This window comes from Canis lupus, chromosome 27 (genome assembly GCF_003254725.2).
Source record: "Canis lupus dingo isolate Sandy chromosome 27, ASM325472v2, whole genome shotgun sequence".
NCBI classification, from domain to species: domain Eukaryota; kingdom Metazoa; phylum Chordata; class Mammalia; order Carnivora; family Canidae; genus Canis; species Canis lupus.
The window spans coordinates 17,673,863-17,699,495 of record NC_064269.1 but is presented as its reverse complement, the minus strand read 5'-3'; the positions used below and the strand labels follow the sequence as shown (position 1 = coordinate 17,699,495).

General features: G+C 38.3%; 1 protein-coding gene across 3 annotated transcripts in view; it reads right to left on the bottom strand.

Annotated features, from left to right (window-relative positions):
• Nucleotides 1–218: 218 nt before the first annotated feature.
• Nucleotides 219–25,633, bottom strand: part of IPO8 (importin 8) — a 71,118-nt gene continuing 45,703 nt past the window's right edge. For all 3 annotated transcript variants that reach the window (XM_025455515.3, XM_049102976.1, XM_049102978.1), the window contains 6 exons: nucleotides 20,313–20,408; nucleotides 11,100–11,320; nucleotides 9,514–9,719; nucleotides 4,704–4,907; nucleotides 3,953–4,069; nucleotides 219–2,186 (listed from right to left, as the gene is read on the bottom strand). In XM_025455515.3, the coding sequence (XP_025311300.1) occupies nucleotides 2,089–2,186; nucleotides 3,953–4,069; nucleotides 4,704–4,907; nucleotides 9,514–9,719; nucleotides 11,100–11,320; nucleotides 20,313–20,408 (942 nt within the window). In that variant the 3' untranslated portion in view covers nucleotides 219–2,088. The remainder of the gene's footprint in view (nucleotides 2,187–3,952; nucleotides 4,070–4,703; nucleotides 4,908–9,513; nucleotides 9,720–11,099; nucleotides 11,321–20,312; nucleotides 20,409–25,633) is intronic.

Here is a 25,633-nt window from a genome sequence, read left to right as displayed (position 1 = left end):
CTATCCTTCTCACTGGGACACCATGGTTTATGAGATAGATAGGCTTTAGCTCCCAGCCACTCCCCACTCTAGCTGCTCCTGATGAACCCATTACCCTCCCAAGCCAGCAGCTACCTTGCTCTACCTCTCCCCAAATCGAAAACACACTGTTGGATTTTTAACACTTGCTGAAAGTACCTCCACATGTTAGAAAACATTCCACACAGAGGGGTTCAGAATCCTGGGAATCAGTCTGTGTTTTATTTTACAGTACATTCATATAAGTTCCTGCATTTCCAAGGTAACCAGATCACATTCAGGTTAGCACTGCTGGTAACAAAATTATACAACTACCCTGGCTTCAAAAACAAGATAGGATGATACACATTAACATCTCTTTCCCTTTAATACTGCAGAAGACAATACCTCACAAAAATAAAATCACATGCCTTTTACAATCCAGTGTGAAGGCATATTATTTATGTTAAAATAAACCGTTTTGGACATGGGGAGAACAAGAAGAGTTTCAAAGCTTAAGATATCTAAAATGCACCCCCCACCCCGTGCCATCTTTCTCTTCTGCCAGCTGGCACATTCACTATCAATGCCTCAGGGACAGAGGAAAGGGAGGGATCATTTAACTCTGAAACTCATGGCTTCTTAGGCTACTTCTGTAAAAACTACTTAAATAACCTAAACTTCTAAAAAGAGTTAATATTAACAAGGGATAGTGATATAGGAAACACCTGGAGAAAATTTCTCCAGTCACTGAGGGGAACTGTAAGCTGCAGACATTTCACAAAATGGAAAACTGTATCACATCCAGTAATACATCGTTTTGAAAATACACTTTCACCTTACTGTATGAAAACACTATGATCCATATTTCAGTCTTGAATTTGTTCAGAAAAACAGCCATAAGCTCCATCTGCAATATTTCCTGTAGGCATCATTACCATCTAAGAGTGCAGCTGACCAAGAGCCCACCCCGTGAAAAAAGTAACAAGCTGAACTTAGCTAAAATAAAGACTAGAATGAGTTAGGTAGGAGAAAATTCAGACGTGTGAGAAGTAGAAGTTAAATTCATTTGGGTCTTTATCCTAGATAAAAAGATTTTGTTAGAAAATGTTTTGGACCTAGGTCCAACATAGCTTGGAATGGTACGTTAAAAATGCAAGCCCCAAGAGCACGTGCTTAGGCAGCACCTTTCTCAGAGAAGTTCAATGTGCTTTAGTATAATTATCAATTCATTACATAATTAAGTACATGATTCAGAATATACTCGGGCTTACTGTTAATTCCAGTAACTAAAGAGTTCCTGCCACTTGCTGCCAAGAGACCTTGGAGTCTTGCACTTACAAGGTTATAAATGAAATTTATATTCATATTTGCTGACTCCAAAAGAAATACCACCTCTCTTAGGGCTCAAAAATATGATGGAAGAGGGACTAAGACACTTATTAGGAAAGCCACAAAACATCTGATGAAAACCCAGAGCCAGTGCATATTTTCCAACCCCTGAAGCCAGCTCCCTGCAGCAGGAGGAGCGAGGAGAGCAGGGATGTTTTTGAAACCAGAGTGACTTGTAGCTAACTGCCTAACAGTAAATTCACATGGTAAAATGCAGAATAAGTCAACATATAGCCAAAGTTTACATTATATCTAGAAATATGTTTTATGCTTTAAAAAAAATTGCAATGCACTCCAAAAAAATTTTTCAGATAATTCCTGTACAACAGAAGGCACTGTTATCCCATAACCCCATTGATTCTGCATGGCGGAAACCTGAGACGTGCAATTCGATTCAATCCTCTAAAACCACCTTGGTCATTCATCCTTTGGAGAATAGGATTTGTCCTTTTCTGCTCACTGATGATGTCTTCTTTTAATTTCATACATTACAGTAGCTGCTTAGAATCTATTATTTCGGGGTGAGAAAGGTCAAAGGGGAAGAGGGAGTGGATAAAAGTGCTGCCTGATGCCCGAGTTAATGGGCACAGCAGGTGGGTGCTGAAGAGCAGCCCACTCTTTTCCTCCCCGCGACCTTCACATCCCCTTGGTGAAGTAAGTACAATGTGGGATGACATTTGGTAGGCTGACTTCCCTCTTTCAGTTGTTGCCAGGCACAGTCCCAAAGTTAAATGCAGAGAGGACTCCTTTGTTTTCAAACGTGAAACCTCCCTGTTGTTCAATCTTCTTCTTTGCCTCTAGCCAGGGGGGGAAAAGAGTATTTAAGGTGACAAAGTTAGAAATAACCTCAAATGAGCTAGAGTTCTTTATACTTAGCATTGTGAAGGAACATGACTCATGATATTATTCTGCCCAAATGAGCAGTAGACTTGTTTTAATTCTAGTGTAGTTCACAAATAGTGTTATATTCGTTTCAGGTGTACAGTACAGTGATTCAACACTTCCATATATTACTCAATGTTCATCAAGATAAGTGTACTTAATCCCCTTCACCTACTTCCCACATCCCCCACCCAGCTCTCCTCTGGAAACCATATCCATTCTCAATAGTTAAGAGTCTGTTTTTTGTTGGTCTTTTTTTCCCCCCTTTGTTAATTTGTTTCTTAAATTCCACATATAAGTGAAATCATATGGTATTTGTCATACTCTGACTGGCTTATTTTACTTAGCACTTTACTCTCTAGATCCATCCATACTGTGGCACATGACAGGATTTCATTCTTATTTATAGCTGAATAATATTCCATTGTATATATACACATGTCATCTTCTCTATCCATTCATCTATCAATAGACATCTAGGCTGCTCCAACAATTTCGCTACTATAAATAATGCTGCAGTAAACATAGGGATACATACGTCTCTTCAAATTAGTGTTTTTGTATTGTTTGGGTAAATACCAGTAGTACAATCACTGGATCATATGGTAGCTCTATTTGTAGCTTCCTGAGGAACCCCCACACTGTTTGCCACAGTGGCTGCACCAATTTGCATTCCCGTCAACAGTGTACGAATGTTCCTTTTTTCTTCACACCCGCACCTACACTTGTTTCTTATGTTACTGATTTTCCTTTGTTCTGCCAGTCTTCAAGTCATTTTCTGGGTCATTTACTCTGACGTGAGTGTTACCTAATTGTATCAGTAGGATGAGGTGAGCTTGAGGTCTTCCTACTCAGCCATCTTGCCAGCAAGTCCCTGAGCATTAGCCTTTAACAGGGCTATGTGAGTAAGTAGTTAGGTTTACTATCCCAGAAAAACTGCCAAAAAAAAAAAAAAAAAAAAAAAACCCACAAAAACTTTACCTCCCCTAACTCAACTTCCAGTAAAAATAAGCAAAATGAAAACAAGTCTCAAAGTTGTATTTTCATAGATCCAGAGACTGCTGGAAGTGCCCAGAATTCTCATATCCGGGGGACTGATACAGACTGTGCAGGGCTGACAACTGAAGTCTATGCAGAACTTAGGCTCTAAATCACAGGTGCCTGCTCCATGATTTGTTTTCTAGGAGTGACCATAATAATGTCTGCACAAAATAATTTCTCCAGGTCAAAAACTGAAAATCGACAAGAACTCCCAACATGTAAAGCCCAGCAAAAAGAAATGAAGAGTGTTGCATTTCTGGGAAGACAAGCTCCTTGCAAGAACTTGTGAAAGGCCTTTAGTCTATCTGTTTATGGTTAAGACCTTTAGATGGGTGATCAACTGATTAACTCTCCCTCACCAAGACTCATCCCCACCTTTACGTCTTAACTTTGGCTCTAAAATAGAGGGTAAGTACCTAAATAACAGCACCACTAAAAGACACATATTAATGCACAGGATTTTGCAGAGCTAAGTTATCATGAGTGATTAAAAACAATTTTTAAAAATCCTACAATAATAATTCCTTATTATCTTGCAAAGTTGACCTCTAACAATTTTTAAAACAGTCTTTAGGTGCCACAAGGCTGACTACTGGCCCGCTAATGCATGCCCTCTGATCTAGAAATCTGGCTGGCTGACCTGCTACTGTCCTCCGGTGCTCCGCCAGGGTGTACACCTCCTGCAGCGCCCTCCTCTGGTCCTCACTGAGTGGCGCCATGAGTAGTTGGTACCAGGCAGCATCACGATTCTGCACAGCTGTTGCATTTGGGGGCCACGGGGAACAGAAGAGAAGAAAAAGAGAATCTAGTGACAATGATCGTTTCAGAGAACAGAAGTGACATGATCAAAGTCTGCAATCACTTCATCGTACAGGTAGAGACAAAGAGTACGAGACCGTAACAAACACAAAGTGGCAAAACTTATTCCAGCAAAGGATTATTTCTGAGTACCTGACTCAGAAATATCCAACCACGTGGGGCTATCAGAGGAAGGTCAAGACATGGCAAAACTCTGCTCTGCCCAGTCCTCTGCCTCTTTCACCATCTCTTCCCCCCTGCCCCTTAGTTATGTTTTACTAAGTGTGCTCCCTAAATTCCAGATCTTGGCAAATACCTCTACTCAGGTGCTGCCATTTCCCTCCAGATTCTCACAATACCTGCAGCCATAGCATTACTCCCACACCAAGAACTCAAATTGGTACTTTTAGGCAAAACTAACCCCTAAGCTCTCGGGTTTCTCCATTTGGACGGCTAACCACAAACTCAGTACAACTAAAACCAAATTTAACATCTAAACCAATTCTGGGAAGATCCCAAAACAACTTCTAACAGAAGGAAATGAAGATAGAGTTTAGAGAAAACATCTAAAGATTTAAGGAATAAAGACATACTTAGCAGAGCTTGTGTAAAAAATTGATATTCATCCACACTGTTATCAAGGTCAAGTGGAGTGCTGAATCCCTCAAGGGCAGTTTCTTCCAATACTTCTTCATCCCAGTCATCATCCTCCTCCTCCTCATCTTCACCTCTTCCATTATTTGACTGCATCGCTTGGGCGGTTACATTTGTCTCCTCTTCATCACTTGAAATCTCCTCTGTGAATCCATTAATTATTTAAGAGGAATGAAAACACAGAAGGACAAAACATTCTGAAAATGTTAAAACTACCACCTATTTTTACATGAAATTCTAAAACTAAACCTTTATCATAGTTTGCTAAGTTGAAGATGACTTTATACTCTCACTAAAAACAATTTCCAAGTATCCCTAAAATCTAAAGTCTGCTGGACATTACTACTATTTGGCAATGGCTGCCTCATACTCTTTAATATAAAAATGCTATTTAATCAGAGTCCCAAATTTTTTGTCAAAAAAAAAAAAGACAACTGTGCAGTCAATGCATGTGGGTTGTTTTTTATTTTAAGACTTTATTTATTCATGAGAAACAGAGAGAGAGAGAGGGGCAGAGACACAGGCAGAGGGAGAAGCAGGCTCCATGCAGGGAGCCCGATGTGGGACTCCATCCTGGGTCTCCAGGATCATGCCCTGGGCCGAAGGTGGCGCTAAACTGCTGAGCCACCCAGGCTGCCCTGCATGTGTTTTAAATAACAATGACCTCCCACTGATAATTTGGTCTCTTAACAGTTACCTAAGTTGATGATGAACTGCTTAGAAGTGCTCAGATGAGACCATTTCTGCTAAGAGAAACAGAAAACTATAGAAATATAAAGAAAAAATAGTGGATTGAAAAGTTGAAAGCTGAATTATCATCATGGATTCTGTTCCTATTTTCAGTACTGATCTGTTATAAGCAGTTAGCCCAGTACTGTAAATAACCAGAAGATAGTAAACGCATAACAAAATCAACCTAAGAGGGAAAAACCCAAACTAGGCAATAGTATTCCAAAAATAGTTCTATAAAGCATACCACACTGAAGCACCTGAATTAAACTGCAAAGTAGTCTTAGGGATAAGGCAAGAAATCATAGTTTTGATCATACATACATGACAAAGGTACAATTACAAAGACATTAAGAAATACCTTTCCTAATTAATCATTTTATACTTCAGTGGAAATTCAAAAGAAAAATTTGGGAAAGTACTAGAAAATTTTTTCTCAAGTCATATTAGTTGTAGTTTAGGGATCCCTGGGTGGCTCAGTGGTTTAGCGCCTGCCTTCAGCCCAGGGCAGATCCTGGACACCCAGGATCGAGTCCCACATTGGGCTCCCTGCATGGAGCCTGCTTCTCCCTCTGCCTGTGTCTCTGCCTCTGTGTGTGTATGTATGTGTGTGTCTTATGAATAAATAAAATCTTTAAATAAAAATAAACCAACAGTTTTCAGGGGTGCATGGGTGGCTCAGGTCGTGATCACGGGGTCCTGGGATCAAGTGCCACATCAGGTTGCCTAAGAGAGCCTGCTTCCCCCTAAGAGAGGGGTGTCTCTCATGAATAAATAAATAAAATCTTTAAAAAGTAAACTAACAGTTTACAAAACAAAAAATTAGAGAATACTATAACTCTCTGAAAAAAAAAAAAGGAATTCTGTAATTGTTGGCCTACACTTAGGAAAAAAAAAACCCTTCTAATAAACATTACTGCAAAAGTCCTACATAATATTCAGAAAAACAAATTAGAGGTGCGTGGGTGGCTCAGTTGGTTAAGCCCCTGACTTGATTTCGGCTCAGGTCACGATCTCAGGGTCATGAGCCTGACCCTCACATCCAGCTCTGCACTGGGCATGGTTCAGATTCTCCCTATGCCTCTGTTGCACCGCTCTTCCCCCACCTCAGTTCATGTGCATGCACATGTGTGCTCTCCCTCTCTCTCAAAAGAAAATTTAAGAAACAAAAACAAATTAGATCAGAAGATGTGCTCTGGGTTAGCGAAGGGTACCATTCCTTGTACACGAACAAACCAGGATGATGCCAGTTAAATGCAAAATGTTTTAAATCTACATTTGCTAAAACCATAGAATTTAGCATCAAAAATAAAGAAGTATGTTTTCTATAATAAGTTCTGATTTTTCTCCTCTAAAGAAATGTCTGTTTCAAACCCAAAGAGGAAAAATTCCATTTGGAGTTGGTTAATGTTACCTCCTGGGCCCAAGTAAGTAGTTTTCGGCAGTATCCTCAAATAAAATAACTTATATCCTTGACTCTAACAATCTTATTCTGACTTTCCATTAAGCAAATAACCTTTATTTGTGTACTTCATTCTAAATTTATCAATGTATAAACCATAACTATCTCCCAATTACAATTTCTGATTAAGAACCATTAAAGAAAAACATATTGGGCACTCTCTATTAATCTGCTATTGTGACACTTCTGCTCTTAACTAATGGTTCATTTAATTCATGCTGGGGACTCCATTGAGACTGTTGGCACAAACAAGAAAATGAAATACTGGTTGCTAACTTATTGTCAAAATCATTTGATTCTGTTACAAATGTATTTGTATTTCCTAGAGTGTAATGAAATTCATTAAGCTCAAAAATTTAATTTAAATGTCCAAAAATGGTGGAACAAATTATCTTAAGATTTGTGTGGAATCAGAAAAGACCCCGAATAGCCAAGGGAATTTTAAAAAAGCAAACCATAGCTGGGGGCATTACACTGTTAGATTTCAGGTTGTACTACCAAGCTGTGGTCATCAAGACAGTGTGGTACTGGCACAAAAACAGACACATAGATCAATGGAACACAACAGAGCATCCAGAAGTGGACCCTCAACTTTATGGTCAACTAATATTCAACAAAGGAGGAAAGACCATCCACTGGAAAAAAGACAGTCTCTTCAATAAATGGTGTTGGGAAAACTGGACATCCACATGCAGAAGAATGAAACTAGATCATTCTCTTAAACCATACACAAAAATAAACTCAAAATGGATGAAAGATCTAAACGTGAGATGAGATTCCATCAAAATCCTAGAGGAAAACACAGGCAACACCTTTTTTGAACTTGGCCACAGTAACTTCTTGCAAGATACATCCATGAAGGCAAGAGAAACAAAAGCAAAAATGAACTATTGGGGCTTCATCAAGATAAGAAGCTTTTGCACAGCGAAGGATACAGTCAACAAAACTCAAAGACAACCTACAGAATGGGAGAAGATATTTGCAAATGACATATCAGATAAAGGGCTAGTTTCCAAGATCTATAAAGAACCTATTAAACTCAACACCAAAGAAACAAACAATCCAATCATGAATGGGCAAAAGACATGAACAGAAATCTCACAGAGGAAGACATAGACATGGCCAACATGCACATGAGAAAATGCTCTGCCTCACTTGCCATCAGGGAAATACAAATCAAAACCACAGAGAGATACCACCTCACACCAGTTAGAATGGGGAAAATTAACAAGGCGGGAAGCCACAAATGTTGGAGAGGATGCGGAGAAAAGGGAACCCTCCTGCACTGTTGGTGGGAATGTGAACTGGTGCAGCCACTCTGGAAAACTGTGTGGAGGTTCCTCAAAGAGTTAAAAATAGACCTGCCCTACGACCCAACAATTGCACTGCTGGGGATTTACCCCAAAGATACAGATGCAGTGAAACGCCGGGACACCTGCACCCCGATGTTTCTAGCAGCAATGTCCACAATAGCCAAACTGTGGAAGGAGCCTCGGTGTCCATCGAAAGATGAATGGATAAAGAAGATGTGGTCTACGTATACAATGGAATATTACTCAGCCATCAGAAACGACAAATACCCACCATGTGCTTCAATGTGGATGGAACTGGAGGGTATTATGCTGAGTAAAATAAGTCAATCGGAGAAGGACAAACATTATATGGTCTCATTCATTTGGGGAATATAAGAAATAGTGAAAGGGAATAAAGGGGAAAGGAGAAAAAATGAGTGGGAAATATCAGTAAGGGAGACAGAACATGAGAGACTCCTAACTCTGGGAAACAAACAAGGGGTGGTGGAAAGGGAGGTGGGTGGGGGGTGGGGGTGACTGGTTGGCGGGCACTGAGGGGGGCACTTGATGGGATGAGCACTGGGTGTTATGCTATATGTTGGCAAATTGAACTCCAATAAAAAAAAAAGAAAAAGAAAAAATGTCCAAAAATGGGACACGTGGGTGGCTCAGTGGTTGAGCATTTGCCTTTGGCTCAGGGCATGATCCCGGATTCCCAGGATCAAGCCTCACATCCCCAGGATCAAGTCCCACATCCCCAGGATCAAGTCCCACATCGGGCTCCTTGCATGGAGCCTGCTTCTCCTCCCTCTGCCTATGTCTCTGCCTCTCTTTCTGTGTCTCTGATGAATAAATAAATAAAATCTCTTAAAAAAAAAAAAAGAATTTTATTTATTTATTTATTTATTCAGAGAGAGCGAGAGAGAGGCAGAGACACAGGCAGAGGGAGAAGCAGGCTCTATGTAGGAAGCCCGACATGGGACTTGATCCCGGATCTCCAGGATCACACCCCGGGCTGCAGGCAGCGCTAAACCGCTGCGCCACCGGGGCTGCCCCAAATAAATAAAATACTTTTAAAAAGTCAAAAAATGAACAAATCTAAATTTATATCACATGATATGTAAAGCCACCCCAAAATATTTGTTAAATGTGCAACAAGCCAAAGTCTGTAACTGTTTAATGACTTTAAATAGACTAAAATTAAAAAAAAAATCATGCTCAAATCAAAATCAAATTCTAGTATTCATTACAATTAGAAGACCTTACCATTTTCTTCCATATCAGCCTTCTCTGCTTTTGAGCGATCTTCACGGTTCACCAGTTGTCTGGTAGCACAGACCTGCTTCAGGCCAAGGAAAAGGAAAAGAATTGAGGGCACAATCTGTCCCACCACAGCATCTACTGCAGGAGGTCGATTTTGCAACTCCAAAAGGATACTCAGTCCTATTATACACATCTTCCGGTCATGATGCCTACAAAGTACAAAGGAAAAAAAAGTGTTCATGAGAAATGATGACAATTGAAGAAACTACAAGAAAAAATGGCCAAGGTATATTTTAGGGTTCAGTGAATAGAACCATACAGAGATATCCCTTATTTTGTATCATATGAAATCCTTACATAAATCAAGTTTTATAGACCAATTATCATCATCAAAGAGCTACAGAAGTCTGTGATTAATATGGTAAATCTTGTTCTAATATCAATTTATGATTGATATTAGTGCTAGATCTGGGGCTTGGCATAACAAGTTCTATTAAAGCAAGAATACCTATACTTGACAGCATGAAATTCCTACCCCATGGGGAAAAGGAAAAATTTAGACTCTGCCTTCTGCATTAGATTAGTCTATAAGGTTTCTTAGCACATATACTGTACACTAAGCCCAAGTGCCTGTCAAAAGCTCTTCAGAAATTCAGTATGTAATAAGCAGGCTTAACTTGATGGCTCTAGCTAAATCCATCAAATGTTCTCTGCTTTAACACAGGATAAGGGAAATTTGATTCTGAAGGAAAAAAGTTTGACCAGTATACATTATATAATTTTTTCTGTTTAAGTTGTTTATTAAGAACGAGAAGATGACTATATTTGGTATAACCCTCCCAGGAAGACATTGTCAGAGCTGAAATTCTAGCATAACACAATCATGAATAGGTGTTGAGTCTCTTAAGGTGGGCACGTACCTGCTACTTGGCATCTCACTTTGCCTAAGTTCGAAAACCAGGAGTGCTTCACATAAAGACAAACTCTCCCACCAGCACAGCACCTGAGCTAACAATGAATAATCCTTCTCTCTGACCTCACATTTAAGAACAAGCTCCCCTTAGGTGGACAAAGTTCAATATCCTGGGACAACACATCTTTACCGAACTGGCAATTTTCCTTAGAAACTTGACAATTCCCATAAACACTTAATAGTCATGGAACCCAATGGACACTTAATTTTTTTTGCTTAGTAATGCTATCACATAAGTCAAAAACGAGTAGGGACAGGCTATATCTAATTTTCCAAGCCTGCATTCTTTCCAGGTTATACTCCTGAAATACATTCGTAATTCTCTAAAAATTATGTTAACAATACACTAAATATAATTCTTAAAAATGAAAATCATTTTTTAAAGATTTTATTTGGCTGAAAGAGAGCACAAGGAGGAGGGCAGGCAGAGTGAGAAGCAGGCTCCCATTGAACAAGGGACCAGGACCCTGGGATCATGACCTGAGCCAAAGGCAGACACTCAACCTAAGAAGCTACCCAGGTGTCCCGAAAATCATCCTTCTATAAGCTATTATATACCTTTAAAAGTCAACTTTCCAGAAACAGAAATGTAGAGTAAAATCCAAAAGACACATACCCAAGAAAACAATCTGTATCATTCATCCACTGATTTATAAACTGTACAGTTATAGGTCCGGGGTTGTGAGGCAACTGAATTTGTTCTAAAGTATGTAGCAGCAAATCAGGGTTGTAGTACAAGGCAGCAATTGCAACCTGAAGACACATGGTACGGAGCTCACTAGTTTTGACTCCTCGGGTTAATCTCTCCAAAACAAGTTGAACAAAGAGTGGAATGCACTGAAGGAAAAAATGAAAAAGAGAGTCAACCATACACATAAAAACCAGGTACCTTTTATAGAAAGCAGCATATTGGTAGAGAGTGTCATCAATAAGATACTGTTAATGATGATTAAACTTTTGCTTGAATTGTTTTTAGAGTTATTCAACAAATTCATATTCTCATAAAACCTAGAGATCATATGGCCAGAAAGAGGTCCGAGGGCAGCATGAGGGAGTCTCCTCTCTGAGTGCAGATTACGGTTGGTTGAAGACTGTCCCACGAGAGTCCACACTCAAATGATGGCAATAATCCAAATGTAGACTCAGCCACTTCCATGTTTAAGGTAAAATGACAAGGTCGAAATTTCTCTTTGTTAAACTGAACGAGACTGAAAATTATGATGTGATCAAAATTTCTCTTGAGAAAGAAAATTCCTAAGTAAGTCATAGGATGTAATATAAGGCATGGTGACCACACTTTAGAATGCTGTATTGCGTATCTGGCACCTGCTAAGTAGATATTAAAAGTTATCACAAATAAAAATATTTGTGACTATGTATGGTACTGGATGTCAACTAGACTTACTGTGGTCAGTTCACAACATATATAAATATCAAATCATTATGTTATATACCTGAAACTAACCTGCTACTCATCAAAATTATCTCAATAAAATTCCTGTTAGCATAATAAAAGATCGAAGAAAAAATGACTGGACTTCGCATGTGAAAATGAAGGCATCTGATTCCAATTCTACAGTATTGATGCAGTGCTTTCATTACAAGTATTTCCTAATAGTTATTTTCACTGAAAGGGACGGGCTGACATGACCTGCATAAAATTAACTTCCGAGGTTTTAATATAAGCTCATTTTAAAATTAAATTTTAAAAATTAAGGCTTCAGGGAAGAATTGGAAGACTAGGCAAAGCACAGAGGAGTCTGATGGCAGTGAAGACACCCAGTAAGTTACTGGAATGGTGGGTACATGTCATTTATACCTGTCCAAATCCATAAAACAGACCACGCTGAGAGAGACCCCTAGAGTAAACCATGGGCTCTGGGTGAAATGATGCACTGCCAGTGTAGGCACATCATCCACTATAACCACTGTACCACCCTGGTGCAGATGGTGATAACAGAAGACTGTAGGGAAAGGGTATACAGGAAATCTCTGTACCTTCTCCTCAATTCTGCTGTGAATCTGTAACTGCTCTAGAAAATGGTCTATGAGAAAAGTTTTATCTGAGGGGCACTTCAGGGAAGGGGGTGGGAGGATGGGGTAACTGGGTGATGGGCATTAAGGAGAGCATGTGATGGAATGAGCACTGGGCATTGTATGCAACTGATCACTAAATTTTACTCCTGAAACTAATAATGCACTATATTATACACTCTATGTGAACTAACTTGAATATAAATAAAAATTTTGAAAGAACTAAGTTTTGTGTAGAAATTTAAGAGTTGAATTTAATACCTTCTGTAGTCCAAACAATAAATACGTTAGGAGCAGCAGATTTAGCCTTGTTTACAAGGATACATAAAATCAAAACATAACTATACATGGTAGTTTTAAGATTGGTATTTTATAAAGAGATGACTAATTTGACTAACCCTATTGATTTCTTCTCAATTCGGATAAAGAGCATTCAGACAGCACAACGCACAGAGGATATAGGCGACATTAAAAAATATTACTATGGGAAAAGGGGGAACCCTCTTACAATGTTGGTGGGAATGCAAAATTCGTGCAGTCACTGTGGAAAACAACATGAAGGTTCCTCAAAAAGTTAAAAATAGAACCTCCCTATGATCCAGTACTTGCACTACTGGGTATTTATCCAAAAAAGTACAAAAACACTGAAATACACTGAAACACATAAAAAAATGTGAATCTGTAAGTTCATAACTATACTTTAAAAAACAAAAAGAAAAACACCTCCCTGGTCATCTTTGGAGAATGTTAGGAAACAAAATGATTATCTTGAATCATGGTAAATAAATAGTCATACTCTAACTGTTCCTCGGAGTAACCTGATAATAGATGGAAAAAAAAATTTCTCTTCGTATAAATATTTCAGCTAATACATGAAAAGGGAATGACAAGATAATCCCCACCAACAGCACTAACATCCCAAGACGAGAGACAACTGGACATTCTGTGCCTCCTGGTAGAAATACAAACCACCATCTATGAGGTATTCTTGCCAAAAGAATAGCAAATGAATCTAAACAAATTTCTAGACCTAACTCCCATATTACAGGAAATACAGAGGAATGTAATCTCAAGCAACACAGTCCTTCAATTCTACCAGAGTGCACTCTAACTGTAACCTAACCTCCCTAACGGTAAAGGTTCCGTAGTGACCCTAACTTTCTGACAAAGAGATTCTTGAACACCAACTTTCTAATCCTTCTGCAACCCAGTTTTAGGAGTAGAAACCCAGAAATTCTCACTTGTTAACTTCAAATGGGTCCATCCAGCTAAGAGCTAGTTTTCTTTCTTTTTTTTTTTTAATTTTTTATTTTCAGATGTAGAATTTCATAACTCAACACTTAGACACAATACCCAGTGTTCATCACAAAGGCCCTTCTTAATCCTCATCACTTATTTCTCCCATCCCCCACCCACTTCCCCTCTGGTAACCAACCATCAGTTTGTTCTCTACAGTTAAGAGTCTCTTTCTTGGTTTGCCTCTCCTTTATTTTGCACCCTACTTCCATGTTTGTTTGGTTTCTTAAATTCCACATGAGTGAAAACATGGTATTTTTCTTTCTCTGACTTATTTTGCTTAGCATAATACTCTCGAGCTCCACCCGTATCATTGCAAATGCCAAGATTTCATTCTTTTTTATTGCTGAGTAGTAGTCCACCATATATATACCGTATCTTCTTTATCTACTCACCAGTTAATAGACATTTGGGCTCTTTCCATAATTTGGCTATTGTTGATAATGCTGCTATAAACATTGGGATGCATGTATCCCTTTGAAGTAGTATTTTGGTGTAAATACCTAGTAATGTAATTGCTGGATCATAGTTCTGTTTTTAATAAAAGCAATTCTTTTATTCAACTCTTTACTATATATTAGACTCCTCCAAACTGAAATTTCAACATTTTCCACACTCTACAACTTTTCTTACTTTGCTGAGAAGATAAAGCTATTGGATTTAAGCTTCTACACCTCTTCTTTCTACCTCAAGACATCTATCAGCATTATCCAAAGAGCACTTTCACAACAATCAACAGATGTTCCTTGGGTTTGGAAAACAAAAACATTCCAGAGTTAAATTAATTTGAAATACACAGATACTAACATCCTCTTTGACACATTTTCAGATAAAGGCACTAGAAGTCAAGCAATAATGAAATATGTTGAACTTTGTTTTATCCAGTATTTCCCAGACTTACTTGACCACTGAATGCTTTTTGTATTGAACACCTACTAATACCATTAGATGGTTACAGTTTGAGTAATATCACTCTATTCCTATCTACTGGTATCTATAGTCTCTGTATTTGTGGGAAAAGTCATCTTTATGACTTTCTACAGTAAATCTGTGCTCTTGGGCTTTCCCCTGCCCTCCTCATCTAACAATTTGTTTTTTTCAGGTGTTCTCTGCGCAATGTTTTCAATGGTCCCCACTGTAAATCTTGTTCTAGCCTCCTATTCCCAATGCTATTGGCCTTAAGCAAAACCAGTATCCTCAGACTTCAATTAGCTAATAGCTTCCTTGCTCATCTTCATAGCCCAGTACATGCAGTAGACTTGTTTAGATTAAGGTTACTGCTAGCAGGGACGCCTGGGTGGCTTAGTGGTTGGGCATCTGCCTTTGGCTCAGGGCGCGAACCCGGGTCCGGGGATCAAGTCCCACATCAGGCTCTCTGTGAGGAGCCTGCTTCTCCCTCTGCCTGTAACTCTGCCCCTCTCTCTGCCCCTCTCTTTCTGTCTCTCATGAATAAATAAAATCTTAAAAAAAAAAAAAAAAAAGGACACTGCCAGCAGACTCTTCATTCTAAGTCCCTATCTTTGATCAAGTTATTTCTCTGCTCAATAGATTTGCTGTTCAATTGCTCATGGCAAGGGTTAGTAAATATTTAGTAATACTTTCAATTTGGGGTGCCTGGGTAGCTCAGTCAGTAAGCAACCAACTCTTGATTTTGATTCAGGTCATGATCTCAGGGTCATGAGATGGAGCTCCACATCAACTTACACATGCTGGGTGTGGAGCCTGCTTGAGATTCTCTCCCTCTCCCTCTGCCCCTCCTCCTCTTCATGTTTTCTTGCTCTCTAGATAAATAAAAACTGGGGGGATGCCTGGGTGGCTCAGTGGTTGAGTGTCTGCCTCTGGCTCAGGTTGTGATCCCATGTTGGGGGGATTGAGTCGTGCATCAGGCTCCCTGCGAGGAGCCTGCTTCTCCCTCTGCCTATGTCTCTGCTTCTCTCTGGATGTCCCTCATGAATAAATAAATAAAATCTTAAAATATAAATAAATAAATATAAAAATTTTTTTACACTTCTTACTAATGTTTTCAACTTTGCAGGCTACATGGAGTCTGTTACATACTTTTTTTAACATCCTTCAAAAAACATCCCTTCAAAAATGTAAAAACTATTCTTCATTCCTAGGCTATACATACAGTTCACGCTGGATTTGGCTCACGGGCCATACCTTGCCCATTTCTGGCTTACAGGAGAGATTCTAAACTCTTTGGCATGGATTTATTCTATACCTTTCTGGCATTATTAGATTTTATTGCTCAGGACTTTCCAAAAGCCAGTCAACAGAACTAAACCTTTCTCTACTCACACTCAAATCCTGTGTTCTACTACCTCCTTACTTTGTTATCACCTAAAACACTACTCACTGAAGGAGAAAATAAGCTTTCCAAAATACGTCTAAAACTTTATTGATACAAAAAGGAGGCTGAAGGGTCACTTTCAAATATAATGGAGAATTTGGTGGTAAGCATATAAGAGAGGCTGGTGGTTCCTTCTAATTAAAATAAAAAGATAAACCATAAGCTAGCAGTTCACATGAGAAAAAGCAAGGAAAAAGATGGTCATGAAGAGTCCTCCTGGGGTCAGAACAAACTCAAACACAGACTGAAAACTTCAAAACAGCCATTATAAATGTTTAGAGAATAATGGAAATCATTTTTAAAGTAGAGAAAGCTATGATGACCATGTCCATCAAATATAAAATATCTATTAGGGCATACAAATTATAAAAAAGAATCAAATGGAAATTCTAGAGTCAAAAAGTACTATAGGGGTGCCTGGCTGGCTTAGCCAGTAGGGCCTGCAACTCTTAATCTCAGGCTTATGAGTTCAAACTCATGTTGGGTATACAGCCTACCTTAAAAAAAAAAAAAATACTATAAACAAAATGAAAAATTCACTGCAGGGGCTCAACAATAGATCTGAACTGGCAGAAGAGAGAATCAACAAACCTGAAGATAGACTGAAAAAGAATATACAATCCAAAGACCAGAGAGAAGAAGAACGATCAGAGCCTCAGAGAAACGGGGAACACCATTAAGCACACCAACAGATGTGTATAGGAGCATCAGAGGAAGAGAAGAAAGAGCAAGAAGGAAAGATATTTGAAAAAATAATGGCTGGAAACTTTCCAAATGTGACAATAAACAATCCATACATCCAAGAAAGTCAACAAATTCCAAATAAGATAAACACAAACACATTTCATAGTAAAAATGGTAAAAGAGAAAATACAGCAGCACAAGAAAAAACATATATCATTGCCAAGTATAGGGAATGCTAGTAAGATTAATAACGGTTTTCAAATTGCTAAAAGAAAAAACCTGTCAACCAAGATTTTAGTAAAAACTGTCTTTGAAAATTGAAAATAAAAACATTCTCAGAAAACAAAACCAGAGATTTCATTGCTATAGGACCTACCTTATAAGAAATACTAAAGGAATTTCAAACTGAAAGCAAATGACCCAGAAGGCAATTCAACGACAAAGACAGACACAGACACACACGCACGCACACATACATACATACGCAGAGAGAGGGGCAGAGTTACAGGCAGTAAAGGTAATTATGTAATTTTCAAAAATAGAAAAATACTATTTCTTTGACTTTCTTAACTGTCTAAAAAAACAACTGCAATAAAAAAAAAAAAAAGAAAAGAAAAATAATGAAAAAGAAAAAGCAGGGATCCCTGGGTGGCTCAGTGGTTTAGCACCTGCCTTTGGCCCAGGGCATGATCCTGGAGTCCCAGGATCGAGTCCCACATCGGGCTCCCTGCATGGAGCCTGCTTCTCCCTCTGCCTGTGTGTGTCTCTGCCTCTCTCTGTCTCTGTATCTTTCATGAATAAATAAATAAAATCTTCAAAAAAAAAAAAAAGAAAAGAAAAAGCAACTGCATAAAATAACATCTTAAGAGTGTATTGTTGGGACTATAAAATATAGAAATATAATATATTCAACATTAACAATACAAAGGAGATAGAAGCATAAGTAAATGACATCAGATGGGAATTCTAATCCAAAGGAACAAATGAAAAGAATTGAGAAATGGTAGATTAGAAGGCTAATTTGACAAACTCTAAAAATATATACTTGCTTACCTTTCTTAGCTTAACACATAAAATTACAAAAAAAATTATAAACTGTGTATTATTAGGCTTATAACATATATAAAAGTAATATATTTGTTTTATATATATATAACGGTAACAGTACAAACAGTACAAAAAAGGAGAAAGAGGAGATAGGGCTATATAGGAGTAATGTACCTATATCTCATTAAAATTAAGTTAATCTAAATCTGAAGTAAATTCTTTTTATTCTTTTTTAAAGATTTTATTTATTTATTCATCAGACACACACGCACACACACACACACACACACACACACAGAGGCAGAGACACAGGCAGAAGGAGAAGCAGGGTGCTTGCAGGGAGCCCGACACAGGACTCAATTCCGGGTCTCCAGGATCAGGCCCTGGGCTGAAGGCGGCACTAAACTGCTGAGCCACCTGGGCTGCCTATCTGAAGTAGATTCTGATAAAGATGTATTATAGTAAGCCCTAGAACAACCACTAAGTAAATTTTTTAAATAGTGAAAAAAAATATTAAAGAAATTAAAATGTGACATTAGAAAATATTTACTTATTTCAAAAGAAAGCAGTAAAATAAGGGAACAAAAAAATGAGATAAAAAATTTTAAAATGACAGATAAAATCCATGCATAACAACATTAAATAATAATAGATTAATGAAAAAGGAGAGAATGTCCAATTTGAAAAAAAAAAAGATTCAACTATATGCTATCTACAGGAAACATGCTTTAGATTTAAAAATATAAACAGCTTGGGACACCTGGGTAGCTCAGTCAGTTGGGCATCCAATTCTTGATATCACTCAGATGGTGGTCTCATGGATGTGGGAACAAACCCAATGTCAGGCCCCACACTCAGCATGGAATCCACTTGAGATTTTCCCTCTCTCCTTCTCCCTCTGCCCCTCCCTGCTGCACACACTCTGTCAAATAAATCTTTTTTTAAAAAGGGGAAAAAAGACAAAAATACAAATACCTTGAAAGTAAAAACATGAAAAAAGATACCATCCAAACAGCAACCATATGAAAGCCAGAGTAGATACACAAATAGGCAATATAGACATTAAAACAAAAATATGTCCACACAAAAATCTGCATACAAATATTCATAACATTATTCATAATAGCCAAAAAGAGGAAATAGTCAGGGGCACCTGGCTGATTTCATTGGCAGAGCATGCCACTCTTGATTCCAGAGTCATGAGTTCAAGCTCCACGTTGGGCAAGGAGCTTACTTAAAAAAAAAAAAAAGGAAAAGAAAAAGAAATAATCCAAACATCTATCAACTTATGAATAGCTAAAATAAATGTGATCTATCCACACAATGGAATATTTAGCAATAAAAAGAAATGAAGTAATAGTATACATGCTACCACATGGATGAACCTTTAAAACATCATGCTAGGGATGCCTGGGTGGCTCAGCAGTTGAGAGCAACTGCCTTCAGCTCAGGGCGTGATCTCAGAGTCCAGGGTTTGAGTCCTGCATCAGGCTCCCTGCAAGGAGTCTGCTTCTCCCTCTGCCTATGTCTCTGCCTGTCTCTCTCTCTGTGTGTCTCATGAATAAATAAATAATCTTTAAAAAAAAAAAAAAAGCATCATACTAAGAAAACTCATTCACAATGGACCACATGATTCCATTTATATAAAATGTCCAGAATAGGCAAATCTCTAAAATAAGAAAGTAGATTAATGGTTGCCTAGGCTGGGGGGTGAGTTTTAAGGGGAAATAAATAATTACTAATGGGTATAGAGTTCTTTGGGCCGTAGGGAGGGAATGTTCTAATACTGACTGTAGGAATAGTTGCATGATTCTGTGAATATATTAAAATCCAGTGAAGTATATACACTTAAAGGAGTGAATTATATGGTATGTGAATTATAGCTCAATAAAGCTGTTACCAAAAAATACATGGAGCAAAAGTTACAGAATTGAAAGAAAAAAAGACAACACAATTTTACTTGAACATTTTTCCTCAGTTACTATCATACCGGTATTATATCAAATTAATCTTTGTTGAAAATTTACCGTGCTTTTAAATCAGTAAAACAAACTTTCTCTTTTTGCACAGTATCTTCAATTATGGTTAAAAGACAACATCTGAGAATATAACAATAGAATCCACAAAAACAAAAGGAAAATGCAAATCTCTGGAAAACCAAGTGACTAGAATTTACATATTTATCTCCTTCATGATTTGCTTGATAGCCTCTTAAATTAGTATATATTTTCCTGTTTATTTCTTTCTCAGCTAGAATGCAAATTGCATGGGTATCTTTCTTTGTCATTTCAATAGGATTGAAGCAAGCACAAACAAAAAGCTACCTTTTTAATTTTCCATCATAATATAAATGTCATTCAAGCATGTAAATTTTCAATATAAGCATCAAGTACAGACTTTCTATACATGTATTACCTGATCAATTCCCTTTCCTTTGCATTGAAGAATGATGACTTCAAGAAGTTTGGCTGCATGACATTCTGCATCTTCTCCTGCATCGCCACAGAGTACCTACAATAATTACAATTTAGCTCAGCAGTGAATGAGACTGCATAGCATTTCACTGAGTCCACATGAAGCAAATATCTCAGGAAAATTTAGGCATTAGAATCATGGGGTTGGGATCCCTGGGTGGCGCAGCGGTTTAGCGCCTGCCTTTGGCCCAGGGCGCGATCCTGGAGACGTGGGATCGAATCCCACATCAGGCTCTCGGTGCATGGAGCCTGCTTCTCCCTCTGCCTATGTCTCTGCCTCTCTCTCTCTGTGTGACTATCATAAATAAATAAAAATTTTTTAAAAAAAGATTTAAAAAAAAAATCATGGGGTTTTGGGGTGCCTAGGTGGCTCAGTCAGTTGAGCATCTGCCTTTGGCTCAGGTCATGATCCCAGGGTTCTGGGATGGAGCCCCAATGGCAGGCTCCCTGCACAGCAGGGAGTCTGCTTCTCTCTCTCTCTCTCTCTCTCTCTCTCTCTCTCTCCTTCTGCCCCTCCCCCTGCTAATGCTTTCTCTTTCTCTCAAATAAATAAAATCTTAAAAAAAAAAAAAAAATCAGGGACACCTGGGTGGCTCAGCAGTTGAGTGTCTACCTTCAGCTCAGGGCGTGATCCTAGAGTCCCGAGATGAAGTCCCACATTGGGATCCTTGCCTGGAGCCTGCTTCTCCTGTCTCTGCCTCTCTTTCTGCCTCTCCCTGTGTCTCTCATGAATAAGTAATTAAAATCTTTAAAAAAAAAAAAATCATAGCTTTGCAAGTTTACCTTGCCCACCCAAAGAAGGAAGGTCAATATAAACTCTATCTATCTTCTTTATCTACTCTAATTCCTTATAAGGAGTAATAATTCACCTATATAAATTTGGATTAATAAAGTAAGCTATAGGAGTTAACTCTCCAGATAAATGAAGCCTCCCTTTAAAGGCAACAAAGCACTCAAGAAATAAAATGAAGCCAAAGAGTGTATTTTTTACAAAGTTTAAAACGAAAAAAATAAAAAATAAAAAAATAAAGGCAACAAAGCAAGAAAGTGAAATCAAAAGAAATTTTTAAAACCTTCTGTTTAGACCAGCAGATTCGACCCTCCATCCCACCCTACCTGCCATGACCTTCCTCACCTCTCTTTACGCTCCATCTTTGCAGTGCTCAAGAGAAGGTTCCTGGGATCGGCTAGTAGCCGTGACAAAGCGTACAACCTGAGCTAGTGAGGCAGATCGGGCTGGTACCTCCACCCGAGTTTTCCTGCTTTTTGTGCCTCACGCAGATAGAGGTGCCTCTGCTGCCCTGGAAGACCTGGGACGCAGCGGCCTGCCTGCCCAGCGTCCACCTCCTCACGGATCCACACATGGTTCAGGGGCAGAAGCAGAACTACCACTGTGTGTTTCCCGGTGTGTCCGAGGAAAAATGGTTGTGCCTCCTGCCGCTTCTAGGGGCCCTAGCAGGAGCTCAGGAAGCCTGGGTAGCTCGGGGAGGGGCAGGCCAGCCCTGGGCCTGGGATGCCCCGGAGAGAGAAGAGAAGAGGAAGGGATGCCGGGCTGCAGCACAGCCCCTCGTCACTGCTGCTCCTTATTTTTACTTGTCTTGCCTTGTCCTGTATTTATCACAGTTTCTGTTGAACAGCTTTTAAGTATTTGGGGAGTTTCTCTCGCCGTCCTCCCCTCCTGGTTCTCTGCCCCCACCTGTCCCGCTGCAGTCCCTTCAGTGTTCTGTGACTTTAAGAGAGGAGGGGGGGAGGGGTCTCAGATTTTATTTGTTCGTTTGTTTTTTTCTCCTTAGCAGTAGGACTTGATATTTTCAATTTTGGAAGAACTAAAAAGATAAATAAACTGTGTTTTTTTTTGTCGGTGTTTTGTTTTTGTAAAAAAAAAATAAAATAAAAGAAAACCTTCTGTTTAAACAATGAAACAAACCCTGTAGTTTTCTGTTTGAGTTCATTTTTTCTTAATAATAACCATAATTTAATTTCATATACCTTTTAATTTCTCCATATGGACTTTTAACTATATTTTCCATGGGTGTTATAACCATTTAGGACTATAAATATTACAGTACATAAATATAACAGTTTACCAGGCCATGCCTCTTTTGTCAATTCTGTATTTTCACTATTATAAATAATTCTACAATGCACCTGTTTGTTTGTACATAAAATTTGGAATATAACTGCCTCATAAGGTTCCCAGAAGAGAGATTTATAGAGACATAATCATATTAGAAATTAGAAAATACGGAAAAATTAATGAGTTCAAACAAGCTGTAAGAAAAAGAACAGACTTAATCTAAAGAATAAAGAAGAGACAGAAATTAAAATACAGACAAAAAAAACAAAAAAAAAAACAAAAAAAAAACAAAAAAAAATACAGACAAAAAGAGGTAACAAAGAGAGACAAAAGACAGCCTCATTGAATAAAGACAATAAAGCAGACTTTTGTCAAAATTATTCTTAAAAAGAGAGCAAAATTTTAAAAATATTAGAAATGAAGAAAGACAAATACAGATAAAGGAGAGAATAAAATAAATGAATACTATGGAGAATATTATATTCCTTATATATTTGAAAACTCAGATGAATTGGATAATTTCCTAGACAAATACAATATAAGAAAACTGAATTAAAAAGAAATTCTGGATAAAGAAGACAGACTGAACATTCTCATTTAATTTTATTACTTCCCAAAAGACCATTAAAATGACAGTAAAGAGATTTTAGAGACATAAATCCACTAAGAGAAAAGGAAAAAAGTAGACAGCTATAAAATTTTAGAAATGGAAAAAAAAATGGATCAGTGAGCTGAACTGCAAGCTATAGCTGGTAAAGCCAGCAATCAACCCTATTTACAGAAATTTTAAAATTCTACTTCTTAGGGCAATGTATCCACATCTAGATTCTAAAGGTGAATGGATTCTGGAACCAGAATGCCTTAGTTCAAATTCCAGCTCTGCCACTTATTATCAGGGTTTTTATTTATTTATTTTTTTTAATATTTTTTTAAATTTTTATTTATTTATGATAGTCACAGAGAGAGAGAGAGAGGCGCAGAGACACAGGCAGAGGGAGAAGCAGGCTCCATGCACCGGGAGCCCAACGTGGGATTCGATCCCGGGTCTCCAGGATCGCGCCCTGGGCCAAAGGCAGGCGCCAAACCGTGGCGCCACCCAGGGATCCCATTATCAGGGTTTTTAAAAAAGCTAATTAACCTCTGTGTCTTACTATATATATACAGTACTATATAAAGAGTATAATAATATACGTAACATGGTAGGGCTGCAGAATACAGAAAAAACAAAACAAAACAAAACAATCACTCCCTTTGCCCCAGATTGCATTAACCCAGGGTTTTTTGTTGTTGTTGGTGGTGGTTGGTTTTGGTCCCTACCTCCAGAAGAAGAAACAAAATATATTTCAGTAATTTAAAAAAATGGGCTCTGGAGCCAGACAACCTGGCTTCAAATATGGCTCCAACAAATATGGCTCTGTGACTTAAAACTAAGTGACTCAGGCATGACGCAAAAAATTGTGCCTCAGTCTCCTCTTTACTAAAAGGTGATACTTTCCTCATAATATTGTAGAGATAAAATAAGTTAATATGTAAAAAGTACTTAGGAAATACCTCATATACAGTATGACTTCAGTAAGTATTAGCTATTACTAAAAAAAACAAGAATACAACATATATTTTATTTTATTTTTTTAAAGATTTTATTTATTTACTCATGAGACACAGAGAGAGAGAGAGAGAGAGGCAGAGACACAGGCAGAGGGAGGAGCAGGCTCCATGCAGGGAGCCCGACATGGGACTCGATCCTGGGTCTCCAGGATCACACCCTGGGCCCAAGGCAGCGCTAAACCACTGAGCCACCCAGGCTGCCCTACAACATATATTTTAACCACTTGGTAAGTCTAAGGACATCCCTGTGAACATCACTTTTATCCCAGCTGCTATAACACAGAGCAGCTATACAAATGGGTGTAGTACTGTTATGTTTTCTGCTTGCTGTTTTCTCTTCCCCTTATCCTCACTAGCGACTATCTCTACAACTTAGAATACTGAAGACTGCCAAGTGATTATGATTTAATAAGCTAGGTTATTACAGAGCTAAATGGATCTTTAAAAATCATGATTCTACTCCTTCAGTTTATATGTGATGGAACTTCACGACCTCCCAAAATCTCCCAGGCTCTTTACAAGTGAACTGAGACCTCAATCAGATGTGCTGATTATCAGTTCAGAGCTCTTAACATCTTGGTACATATTTCTCCCAGTGAGGAAAATACTTTGTACACTAGGTATTTTATTCCCAAGGCCAAACTTAAGTATCTGGGAGCTCTATGCAATACAATTTTATATTTATGTATATATAAATATTCACCTAAAGGAGAAGGAAAACATTATCTATACTCATCAATGATTCCAGATATAACCAACAGAGGGCAAAATCTATCCTGTGACAAAGACAACACAGACAATCATATTTGTATGTAAATATAACAGTAGCCAGTAAATGGCTAACAAATCATCCTGTACTGATGCCATTTTTCCAACTATTCCAATTCTTTTGTCTTATGTTACTTGTATTCAAAACATATATATCTAGTAGTTTCCAATATACACATTCAACTTTCAAAAATCAGTGACTGACAAACTGTGGCTAATTTTCTTAGCACTTTGCTCTTTTGTTTTTAGGGTTACTTTTAGAACTTTAATCAAGTAGTAAGTTTGCATTTTTTAAAGAAAAAAAAACACAAAATTATTTACCCTAAACATCATAAAGTACACAGCTATATAAGTGGCAAACATCCAGAGTGCATCGGTGGCTCAGTCAGTTGAGCGTCTGACTCTTGGTTTTGGCTCAGATCATGATCTTGCAGTCAAGTTAGGGTACAAGCTCAGCGTAGAGTCTGCTTGGGATTCTCTCTCTCCCTCTGTCCCTCCCCCTCTTCTCTCTCTCTCTCTCAAATAAAATAAAATAAAATAAAATAAAATAATAAAATAAATCTTTAAAAAAATATAAATAAGGGCCACCAGGGTGGCTCAGTCAAGCCTCCAACTCTTGATTTTGGCTCAGGTCATGATCTCAGAGTCATGGGATCAAGCCCAATGTCTGGCTCCTCTCTCAGCAGGGAGTCTGCTAGAGATGCTCTCTCTTCCTCTCCCTCTGCCCCTCCCCACCCCGGCACACAATTCTCTCAAATAGGGCAGCCCCGGTGGCTCAGCGGTTTAGTGCCGCCTGCAGCCCAGGGTGT